This window comes from Coturnix japonica, chromosome 26, assembly GCF_001577835.2.
Source record: "Coturnix japonica isolate 7356 chromosome 26, Coturnix japonica 2.1, whole genome shotgun sequence".
Classification (NCBI taxonomy): Eukaryota; Metazoa; Chordata; class Aves; order Galliformes; family Phasianidae; genus Coturnix; species Coturnix japonica.
In genome coordinates this window covers 1,401,143-1,413,043 of record NC_029541.1, presented here as the reverse complement: position 1 = coordinate 1,413,043, position 11,901 = coordinate 1,401,143, and the positions used below count along the sequence as shown (strand labels likewise).

The following is an 11,901-nucleotide window of genomic DNA, read 5'->3' as shown; positions in this document are numbered from 1 at the left end:
CTTATTTCTCAATTTTCTTCAGTGGGGATGGAGGGAAAAAAGGAGCTATAAGAAGATTTTACTGTTTACTTTTTTATGTATGGAACTTAAGCAAGATTTCTGCTCTTAATAAATAAGAATTCTGAGAGCAGCAGTTGTCTTCAGATGTGTGTGGCTCTGTCCTGTTGGATTGAAGTACTTATAAAGCACTCGTATTGCTATTTAAAGAACAGTTTCATAGTGCTTGAGTTTTACAGGGATGTCATTCTGGGATCTCCAAGCCTTTTCTGTGCTATGTAATGTGGTAAGTTGTTCTTCTTTATTCTGTTTTAACACCAGTTCAAGTGTAGAGGCTGCTGGATTTAATGGGCGATTGAAACAAGCAGAAGTGAAGTGCTGCATTATGTGCCTCTAAGGTGAGTTTTAGACCCTGAACAAAGGGCCCAGGTTTGCTGTGCAGAGCAGGATCTGCTCTGGTTTGCTGGGAGCTGTTGGTGGCAATGCATTCAGGTGCAGTTTGGGCTTTTCCTTGGTTGGAAGAGGCTTGCACCCTTCCTTGCATGGTGATGCTCACTCAGGAAGTGTGATGGAGTTTGGTCACACAGCCTTCAGGGCAGCAGCTGTCGCAGTTCCAGATAACTGGGATGTAGATAGTATTCATATTAAGTCTATCTAATCTTAGCTGTGTTCATCTAGATGAAGGCTCCATCTGGGTAAGCCCAGCCTCTCACTGCTGCTTTTTAGGTGGTTGGGAAGAGCCTGCAGGACTGGCAGTGTTGGAAGCTGCTGGGTCTTTCCATTATGGGATTCCTTCCATCATATGGGGGTGGGTGCAGAACTCAGGACCTTTCTGAAGGCCCTGCCTGAAGTGTGTGTGCCCAGTGGGTCAGACAGGGGGAGTTCTCTTGGTTTTTAGGGCTTTGAGATTAAGCTGCTTTGAATAACTTATCGCTGATGCTTGTGACTGATATGGTGAAGAACTGAAGTCTTTAAGGGGCTGTCCAGGTCCAAACAAGCTGTTAGGAGGGAATCCAATGCCTGTTGCAATGGGGAAATGCACTGTGACACCTTTTTCTGGGCTTTCCAACAACCAAAAGCTGGAGTGACCTCAGGCAGCCAGGGAGACCTTCCCATTTCTGCACTAATCAGGTTTCAGTATTAGCAGAGAGCAGCATCCTGTTCCTGAAGAAACAATGCTGCTGGTAACCCCAGCCAGGCAGAGCACTGCTTTGGGTGTAGGGTTTGTGTAAGTGCCTATAATAAACAATGGAACACGTGAACTTTGGCACCGTACATTGCAGTCCTGTTGTTTGTGATCATAGCTTATCTCAGATATGTTTATAGGCCTAATGTTAATGGAGGAGATGGGAGGAGGAGCAGTGTTTGCACACTCAGCCCAATCTCGTGTCACTCCTTTTTCACTCTGTTGCTTTTCCCTCTCCAGCATCTTCTGAATGCTTTTCCAACAGCAACCTGTCTGCTTCCTGCAGCACCGTGCATGGACCTCACATCATGCAAAGCACACAGTGAGGTTTCCTGTAGAACCATCAAGGGAAGCTGAGAATGTCACTTGGTGCTGGGCTGCTGTAAGGACATGGAGGGGCTCCCTGCCTTCAGCAAGGGCTTAATGTGGGATGAGGATGGGTTGAGATAGCTCGGGCTTTCCTTCTGGTTCATCTGAGCATCAGTTTTGTTTCATGTTTGTGTTTTCTTCCTACCCTGCACCATGCAGCACTGCCATGTGCCTGCTTGTGTTTGGGAATGGAGTTATAGAGAGGTTTAATACTTGGGGACTGAAGGCCACAGCAGCGTTCTGAGGTCAGAGGCAGGAGAGCAGCGTGCTGAGATAAGAGCTGCGTGTTGTTGTACTGCGCTTATCTGAAAGCACTCAGCAAGGGTGACTCTGGTAGGTTCAATATGCACGGGGCTATTTGCTGCTGGTGTGACACACACCATAACACCAACCTTATCTTCCATGCAGGGCAGCTGTACAGCAGAACCAAAGCACAGAGCCTGTGCCTGGTGGTTGTTTGTACCTTTGCATTACTGGGAGCTGTGCTCACAACTTATCAGAAGCAATGAGCACTTTCCAGAATGGAGCAACATTTCCTGGCATTGCTTTATTCTTGTAGACTTAAAGCAAGTGTGAGACAGACCTTGAGCAGGAAGAAGGGTTTAAAACTGCACTGAGTTTTGCTGGTTGGCTGCAGTGTGACCCGAGCCTCCATTCTCTTTTCAGCAGCAATCACCTCCCATTGGGTGCTTCTCAGGCAGAAGCAGCTGCAGCTTCCAGACCTCCATGTGAGTAGTGATGCTCCACTGCTGAAGAGCTGCTGCCAGAGCAGGGACTGATTCCCTTTCTTCTCAATGAGATGTTATGCAGCTCAGAAGCTCAATGACTTCTCCAAATGGCAATGAGTGAGTAGAAAAGTGAGGGGAAAGTGGTTTTTGCAGAAAGGATAATTGAATTGTTCATTATTAGCACCCCACATTTCCCCTTCCCCTTTTGTGGTGGGAGATGAATGAAAACAAACACAGATAAAGATCTCTTATCTTTAATTTCCCATAGGCTGTTTGCAACTATCTCAGTACCCACAAATATGGGACTTGTGGAGGCAAAGACGACATCTACAGTGTCAAACCCCTTTATAGCCCTGACAAAGAGTTACCATCCACCCCAAACAAAGTGGGGCAAAAAGTCACTGTCCTCCTTCCAGGATGGCTGGGCACATCGCTGCTCTTCCATTCTCTGTCCAACAGCACTTCTGCTGCTTCTATTTGTGCATGGTACTCCTCCAACAGATGCTCTTTGCCTCTGGCTCAGTTCTGTTGCTGTTCCAGCAGCTCTGACCATGGCTCATTAGACAGCGCTGCTATGAAATGTCTCATGGGGGAAGCAGGAGGAAGGAAGTTATATTAAGAGATGTGATGATGACTGAGATGGGACAGTTTGGCCACGCAGCCCTGGAGAGGAGGATGGAGCTCTGCATTTCTCCACATCTTCTGCTGGGAAGAGCAAACATCTCTCCCTGCTCATCCCTTCTCTCCCAAGGGAAGGTCCATTGCCATTGAGGAACTGGGCAGACCTGCAGCCTTGAGTCTGTGCAGCAGCCCTTGCTTCCTGTGCAGATGCATTAGAAAAGGGGGAAGATCATAAAGTACTCCTAAAACGCTCTTAAAGTCTGCTGCAGGCATCACACTTCAGCAGCAGTGCTGAGATGAACCACAGTGATATAGAAGTTGGCATCAAACACAGAGGGAGGAAGATGTTGCCACCTTTTACTATGAGATTTAACCAGCACTTCCTCCTCCCCACTGCTGCTCTGCTGCAGAACAGAGCCCTGTGCCCTTCACAGTGAGTAACATGTTGGTTCACTTCAAGCAGCTGAAGTGAGATCATGGCTGCATGCAGTACCAACAAACACAACAGCTACAACAGATACCAGACTCCTCAGAGACCTCTTCCATAGGCTGCCACCTATTTACCAAACCTATGTTTGTTTTACTTAGAAATTAATGTTTCTTCCTCATCTCTCATCCATTTTTTCCTTTAGCAATGACCAGTCCTGCAGCTGCCCTTCACTTCCATCTATCAGCACTCACAGTGCTGGGGCAGTCCCCATGGCACAGCTCAGTGTGGGGCTGAGCACTGAGCCATGCATGGTTTCTGTCCCCGTCTGCTTATGAGCTCTGTGCAAAACTATTTTCCAGTGCAACTGTGCCCTGAGGGAAAAGGGAAAGGGCAGAAACCAGTGCTTGGTGCTTTCCATGAGGCTGGGGCAGGACAGACCCAGCAGAATCCAGAATACTCTGCCCTTAGATAGGGCACGGATGGAACACACAGCCCTGCTGGTGGCGTCCCTTCAGGCTGCTCTCAGGAGTCCCTTCGGTGCTTCTTTTGCTGGTGGTATTCTGTTATCTTCTGCTGGAAGTACGCTGCAGGCACAGAAAGGGTTTGTGGTCAGCAAACACCGCCAGTGCCAGAGCTGTCACATCTGTGCCTGCTGCTCACACATGGAACTGAAAGGGCACTGAGGTGCATGGGGGTGGATGGCACACACTGACACTGGGTTACAGAGGGCTGCACGCAGGGGATCTGGGTGAAATGGGGTTGTGGCCATCCTCCCCCCAACACCACTTCCTTTCCCCCCCCCACAAGAAGTGAACTCAGATTGGTTTTCACCCTGTTGGTTTTCATTCCTGTTCCATCTTTGTGCTTTGTACCCAACTAACAAGGAAGAAATCAAGCAGGAGACCCCTGAGAATGCAAACAGCCCCAAAGGTGACGCAGCAGGAACACAACAGCTTGGATTCTGCCCTCCATCTACTGCAGGTCTGTCCTTGTGTACCCCAGGCAGGGCACAGCAGACTGAGGAGATCCGTGTCCAAACCCATTTATGCAATATTGACTGTTTGCCTTATGACAAAACAAGCCCGAGGTGCTTTCTGACTGCTAATAGGAACAGAGAGGGTAAACAGGTTAGAGAGAGCTGCATCCCTCTCTGGGTATGGGGCCTTTTCTCCCTTTCTCCACCCACCCCAGCACTCTGCAGCACCACGTACCTTCCTGTGGGATCCTGCTCTTCTCTGCGTCCTCGATAAATAAGGAGAACATGTTGGTCTTCACAAACTTCTTGACAAACCTGCGGTTGGTCTTGGAGGTGATGGCCTTGCAGAAGGCTCTCTCCTGGAAGGTACCCAGGCCGTTTTTACTCCACTTGATGTGTGAGGAATAGTGCCCGACCAGACGGACAAAGAACTGCACAAAGGCCTCGGAGACGAGTGCGTTCAGCTGCTCAGATGCTGGGAGAGGACACAGCATTAGACATGGAAATGGGGTTCTGTTATTCCAAATGGAGCCCAGGTCCCACTAGGAGAACAATCCTCCCTCTACACACTTTAACCCTGTGTAAAGAGTTGCCCTTACTGTGTACGTTGTTGTTGTTGTTGTGCCTGTTCAGAGATGCCAGCATCTCATTTTGCAGCTTCATGGGCAAGATGTCCTCCTCGTCACCCACCTGGAAGGCAAATGGGGCCATGAAGGAGCAATAGTAGTGCAGCTCACATGGCTGTGGGGGTGCTCAGGGGCTCTATGGGGCCCTGTAATTATTGCCCTGGGAATGGGATGCCCTACACACAGAGGCTGCTGCTCATGGTAGAGGAATTAATCCCTTTGCGGGACATGAAGGCATAGAATCATCAGATCATTAGTGTCAGAAAAGAGCTCTGAGATCCCTGAGTCCAACCCAACCCCACCTCTGTCTCTCAGTGCTGTATCTCCCCCATTCTGAACCCCTCCAGGGATGGTGACCCCACCACTCCCAGTACCAAAACCTCAACCCTGCCTCTGTGAGGCAGCTGGGACAGAGCAGGGAAGGGGCCCTTCCTGGTGCTGCCCCTCAGCCCCACGTCCTACATAGGAAACCTACCGCCCGGATGATCTTCCCTTCACACAGATCAACTATCAGAGCCTGGAAGAGAGCACAGAGCAACGGGCTGAGCAACCACTGCTGCCAAGTCACCCCCTCCCACATCACTGCTCCCCACCTAACACAAACCCATGGTCACAGCTGAACCTAGTGCTCAGCCAGACACCGTCACCCCTCCTGGCTGCAATAAATACCTCCTCCATGGGCTGCTCCAGCACCCGCTCCAGGTGCCGCATCTGGATGCCAACCATGAAGGGTGTAGGGCAGCAGACAGTGTCGAGCAGGCACTCAGGGACCACGGGGATGTAGGTGTGAGCCCACGTGAAGGGGTAGAGGAGAGCAGCCACAGCGTGGATACACTGCGAGAGGACACTGCAAGAGCATGAAGAGCTCAATCTGTGCTCCTCCAAGGGTCTGGGGGGAGGTATTTTGGGAATAGAAACAGCTCAGGACTCACCTCAGCTCCTCAGCCAGGAAGATGAGCCGCCGCTCCAGCACAGCAGAGGCAAAGATGTGCAGGATGAGGATGGGGCTGAGCCGCTGGAGCAGCGCTGGGAACTCCACGTGCTCCAGGTGGGCATCCACGGGACGTGTGAGCTCAATGAGCTGCAGGGTGAGAGCCACCCAGGTTGGCATAAAGGGAAACTTGTCCCTTCTGTGCCCACCTGAGGCTCCCAGAAGATGGTTTAATGACCACAGCGCTGCCCAAGCACCCTTCCTGGAATCTGCAGCATCTGTATCAGGACCCTCTGCAAAGCACAGCCTTTCCCTTGTCCTGCATGGGGATCTGGGACATGATAAACAAAATGCAGGAGATGCCACCAGCAGTGCCTGCTGTGGGATTTATTAATTAGGGCAATGGAGTTGTAACCCAAAGTTCTTCAGTGCTCATAAGGCCCTGGCAGGAGACCTCAGCACACAACCTATGAGCAATGCTGGAGAAAGTTGCCCAGAAAAGGAAGGAGGGCACGACTTCGGCTATGAAAACCACACAGACTTCCTCAAAAGCCATCCCAGGAGGACAGGCATGCTTTGTGCTTGCAAGGATGGAAAGGTGAAGGACAAATCCTGCACCACATCCAGCTCCCAGCCCTGCAGCACCACGATGTGTTTTCAGCCCTGGGATCTCCCTGCCTCTCTCCAGCCCCTGCCTGGAGCCTCACATTCCATCTCTTCCTAAAGAATGTCCCCAATGCGCCCTGCTTCCCCATTACCCCCAGCCACGCTCCTGCAGCCTGGCCCTCAGCCAGAGCATTGAGCAATGTGCAAAGCCCTTGCACAAGTTTTCCTGGATGAAGAAATCCCTCGTAATTTGACAGGCAGCTGCCATATGGCACTAGAGAGGGAGGATCCTGCTCTCAGACCCAGCCCAGCAGGACACATCCTGGAGATGCTCAGCACTGTTGCAGGACGCAGGGCAGATGCTTCAATCTTTTCACTACAGCTTCACCATAAGAGAAAGGAAAAACAGAACGAGCTCTGCTTGTGCTAACATGGCCTGATGCTTTGCATGGGTGAGGCGGGCACCATGCCCTGCTCAGATCTTTCCAAGCAGCACTGCAGGTAAGAGCTGGGCTCGCTGCATGCCTCCAGCACACCTTCGGTGCTCACAGAGGGCAAGCTGCAGCCTGCACTGCTGGGTTGCAGCCCCAAGGCAGAGGTGTGAACCAGCACAGCCCCAACGCAGCAGTGCTGACTCTGATGCTGTTAGAGCAGCGGTGCTCAGGAATGGTGCCGGGTGAGTTTTTGCACTGAAGGCTGATGGAGCTGCAAAGTGGCATCACCCACAGGTGGGCTCCATCCTCATCCTCACCACTGCTCTCACCCATAGGAGGCAGAACCTAAAGTCCTCATTGCCTGACCCATGCCCATGGAGACAGCCCTATGCTGGAGCAGCATGGAAGGTGCTGAGGCCCCAAAACCAACCTCTGTGCCTGACTCAGGGATGAAGCTTTTAATGGTGACTGTTTTCCCTGGAGCTGGGAAGGGTGATTCCCGCAGGCCCTGCATGAAGGGGTAAATCACCGCCATGGAGATCTGACGCCTCTTCTCCACCTCATCCAGGATCTGAGGGAGACAGAAAGGAGCCATGAAATACTAGCAAGCAGCAGGTAAGCCAACTGGCACAGCAATACCCACATAGAGCCTCACCTTAGAGAAGAGCCCGAAGCAGCCAAGGCAGCTGATGATGCAGAAGACCTCAGGGAGGCGGACACCGCGGCCAGAGGGCTGCAAGATGATGGGAGAAGAGGCTGAGCATCTCCCAGCCCCACCACATCAGATCTCTCCTCTTCCCAGTGATCTCTGGACCCATTCACCCCAAGGAGAATTTCAATGGGAAAAACCCAAGTTGCTCACTGGGGGGATTTTCAGAGCTGAGACTTCAGCCACAGACACCCCAGTGATCATCACACTGCATCCCCATTGGCACAGCCACAGCCAACGCTCACCAGCAGCCGCCTGCAGTAACCAATCTTCCTGCTGCCATCCACATTCGTCAGGACAAAGGAAAAGGTTTCACTGCAAGGAGAGAAAACCCATAGGCAAAGGGCAGCTCTGACAGCCCACAGCCCTCCAGGTGGGACCACAGCAGGGCAGGTACCTGGGGAAGGTGGTAACGGGCTCCCAGTTGTTGCCATCAGGGAAGCAGAACAGGGGGATGGCCTGCAGGAGCCGCTCCTCCTCCTCCTTCTGACCCTTCAGGAGGTTCTCACGCTGGAATGAAATGATGCCATTAGGGTGATACATGGCAGCCACAGGGGTGGGGTGGCATGGGGTGGCTTTGGGGTGCCTGCATGGGCTCCCCTGGCTCTGATGATGGGGAAGGGAAATGTCCCCTTTTCCTCTTAGCCACATCTTGCCCCAGAAGGGTGTGGGATCAAATACCTTTGGGAACTGATAGGCAATCTTGGGTTCATAGCGTCCATCTGGCATCTTTTTCAGTGACACCACCACCAGGTACTCAAAGAAGAACTGCCCAGCAGAATAGAGGATGGAGCTCCGCTCTCCTGCCTTTCCCAGAGGCATGTGAGATGGGATGCCGTCTGCTGCAGGGGCCTCCTGTTTGCCTTCTGCAGTCAAAAAACAAAACCAAAACCAGCAGAGAACAGTAAAACATAAGGATGGGAGGTGTGCGGGGTGGGGGGAGATACAGGACCCAGCACAAAGGGGGTTCTGGTCCCTATGAGGGCAATAGTGAGCAGCTGGGGAGCTATGGGTGCAGGACATGGAATGGAAAGAAAGAACTTTGATGAGTCTTCTAAAGGAAATCAAGGCACAATCAGACCCCCACAGCCATCTTTCACCCCATTCCAGACATGTTGAGGGTACCCAGAGCAATGCCTGGGCATGGGGGGTGGAGAGCAGAACCACATAGGAGTGCTTTCAGAGCACTTTATGTTTCCTTATGAGGACATAGAAACAGCAAACAGCCAACACAGGTCTTGTTTGAGCACCTCCAGGGGCTCTTTGAGATGAATCTCAATGTCTCCCTGCCGGATGCACTCAGTCCTGGGAATTGCTGATTACAAATGAGATACCAGATGGTTTTCCTTAAACCACAGCTCCCACAGCAAAGCAGTTCCTTGGAACTGCACCCTGTTTTCTTGTTCAGCTGGTTGGGAGAGCAGCTGGGGAGCATCGGCTTCACAGCCCCGAAATGAGAAACAAGAATGAGGAGAGCCCACACTGACATGCCCAAAGGTGCTGGGATGGTGGGACAGCAGTAGCAAGGCAGGAGATGAGCTCAGTACCCGTGCTTAGGGACACAGCAGGCAGGAAAACAGGCATGCAGCTGGATTAAACCCAGCTCCTGCAGCCTGTTCTTGTATCCCAGAGATTGGCTATGGGTTCCCATGGCAGCTCTGCTATTATCATACACCTCTATGGCAGGTCTGGTGGGCACCTACAGCCTTCAGTCTGCAGACACCCCCAGCTGTGGATTTTCACCCCTCCCTCCCACGGGCACAGAGAGGGCAAAGGCTGCAGAGCTGCACCCTGCCCGCAGTGAGGGTGCAAGAAAGAGTTCATGCCGCACACACAGCTTCCCACGCTGACAGCAAGTTCCTTATCAGCCAAAGGCAGAGCTGGGAGCTGCACAACCCGTCCCATTGCGCCCATGCTGCTGGCTGAGCTCACACCATGCTGCCACCCACCTGTCCCCAACAGAAAGGAAATGGCTTGTGCTTCGTTTTCTACTGAATACTGAGAAAATAGTTGCAAAACCCCCAGGATGGTTTTAGCTTCAGGTGATGCTGGTGAGAAAACCCCAACCCAGAAATGCTCACAGATCCCAAAAGGCCAATTTCTGCACCATCCTCCAGTGGTACCATACCCTGCAGGTACCAGGACTGTGGGGTACAGCCACGATGCCGGGTTCTGCTTCACCGTGTGGTGCTGCCTTTGGGGATGTGGCTCCACGTGGAGATAAAGCCCCGGAGAGGAGAAGGTGTAAATACCCGGGGGATGGGGTGGACTCGTTCAGGGTGGGTTTAGGTTGGGGTTGTTGGGAATAGGGCAGAACAGGAGGGGTCGGGCTGAGCCCCCCAGAGGGTGTTGCGAACCCTGGGATAAAAAGCCTGAGGTTTGGGGTGAGCCCTCGGATAATGAATAAACCCCGGGGATTTAGGGTGAGCGTTCGAGACGAGCCATGGGATTTGGGATAAACCTCGGGATTCGGGCTGAGCAGTGGCAGCTGCTCGGGGAGGGCTGAAACGGACCGAACCGGTGCCGACGCCGACGTGACCGCTCTGTGCTGCCCGTGCGCATCCCCGCTCCGCCCGGCTCCCGTTATCCCGGCACCTTCCCGTCCCGGTCGTCCCCTCCCAGCTCTCACCTCTACGGCCCGGGCGCCGTAGGCTCCGTCGGAAGAGGCTGCTGATGGAAGAGGCCATGGTGGCCCCGACGTGGAGCGGCCCCGGCGCGGCGCTGCGGGGAGCTCCGCTTCCGCCCGTCGCGCTTTCGCTTTCCCGGGGGTGGAGGGATGGAACGGGGCGGAGAGGAGAAGAGAAGAGAGGAGGAGCGGTGGGGAGGGCTGGGGCGCACCTGGATGGGGATCGGGGAGGCGACACCGGGAACGCGGGTGGGCGAGAGAACGTGAAACTGGGAACGGGGAGCACTGAGCACGTAGTTCTGGGACTACCTGGATATGGGGAGAGCCAGGAGCATCCCTGGGCACGAAGGTCCCGGGAGGAGCCGGGCACGGGGGAGATGTCCTACAGCAGAGGCTGCTCCGCCTCCCCGCGGCTCTTTTGGTCTAGGAAAGGGGTGAAGCTGAGCCGCCCCTCGGGGGGACGGAGCTCTGCGGCTGTTCGCCGGGATGGGGAAGCAGTTCCTACTGACACAGCCGCGCTGCGATCTTGTCCTGGTGTGGAAACGCTGCCGGGCCGCGCTTCCATCTATGCTGTCACTTCTCCGTGGGCAGAACTCTGCCCCTTCCCCTCGGATCGGCCCTATAGGCACAGCTATGAGGTGTGATGAGTTACGCACAGTCCTCAGCCCCGCTGTCAGGGCAGTTTGCAGACACAATTTTCCTGTACCGAACACCTCCTTTCGCCCCCGCTGCTGTCTCTTCCCCCACCGGGGCCATTGGGAGCCGTGGATCCGGGGGGGTTTCTACTGTTCTCGTGCTTCCCGGAGCAGACGGCAGCAGGATCGTGTGCTGCTCCCGAGAGACGTTTCCTGTTGGCACAACAGGAGAATAAAAATGTAGGGATTTTCCCTTTGGACTTTGGAGGAAAATCCCTCCTTTCCTGGAAAACGGAGCCACCCCAGGAGTGCAATCATTAATTGCAGCCTGAAGAAATCCCCGAATTCCTTGTTTAGTAGTTGCTTTTTCTTCCCTCCTCCCCCATACACACAACTCTTTTCTGCTTGCTCCCTTTAAGCCAAGCATGAACGCACTTCACCATCGCCTCGCTGTGCTCTGACAGCTTCTATGCTGCGTTCCCAGCCCCGAACCCCTCTGCTCTGGAGGAACACTGTCCCTTTGTGCCCCGGCCACAATCCGTGAGCTGCTGAACTTGGAATCCTCCCACTGAAAGCTCCTTTCTGCCAGATCCCCACCGTGCAAACAAACAGGCACTTTGTGGGCTCTGCTGCGGGTGCGCAGCCAAAACTGTTCTGCTTCACCGAACCGAGCTTCGTCTGTCCTTTTGTTTTGCTTTGTTCTTCCTTTATAACCCCGGTGCTGATGACTACACGCTGGAATTCTGCAAGCGTGGTGCATTCAGGGTGCAAACAGGGTGCTTCCCTGCACAACCCTGGGTGCTGCACCAGGATCCCGTGCTTGCGCTGCAGCTCCTCCTGGTGAGGAAGGCCCATTGCTGCCCCTTGTTCCCCCCCTTGCTGCCCCCTCCCACTTTGCCCACCCCCTCACTGGGTGCTGCATTTCAGAGCGCACAGACCCAGTATCCCCACAGTATAGGAGCTCATCTCAGCCTGCCCATGGCCAGCCTCAGGCTGGGCACAGAGCGGGGGCTCTGGACCCTTATAA

The 11,901-nt window shown here is 53.6% G+C and overlaps 1 protein-coding gene across 1 annotated transcript; it reads right to left on the bottom strand.

Moving 5' to 3' along the window:
* Positions 1-2,518: 2,518 nt before the first annotated feature.
* On the bottom strand, positions 2,519-11,082 carry DENND2D (DENN domain containing 2D). The gene is made up of 12 exons (XM_015884931.2): positions 10,243-11,082; positions 8,295-8,479; positions 8,011-8,123; positions 7,859-7,928; positions 7,560-7,637; positions 7,335-7,475; positions 5,866-6,014; positions 5,603-5,780; positions 5,409-5,450; positions 4,907-4,997; positions 4,543-4,782; positions 2,519-3,915 (listed from the first exon to the last, which is right to left on the bottom strand). The coding sequence occupies exons 1-12, from the start codon at positions 10,298-10,300 to the stop codon at positions 3,854-3,856; spliced, it is 1,407 nt and encodes a 468-aa protein (XP_015740417.1). The 5' UTR covers positions 10,301-11,082; the 3' UTR covers positions 2,519-3,853.
* Positions 11,083-11,901: the final 819 nt, after the last annotated feature.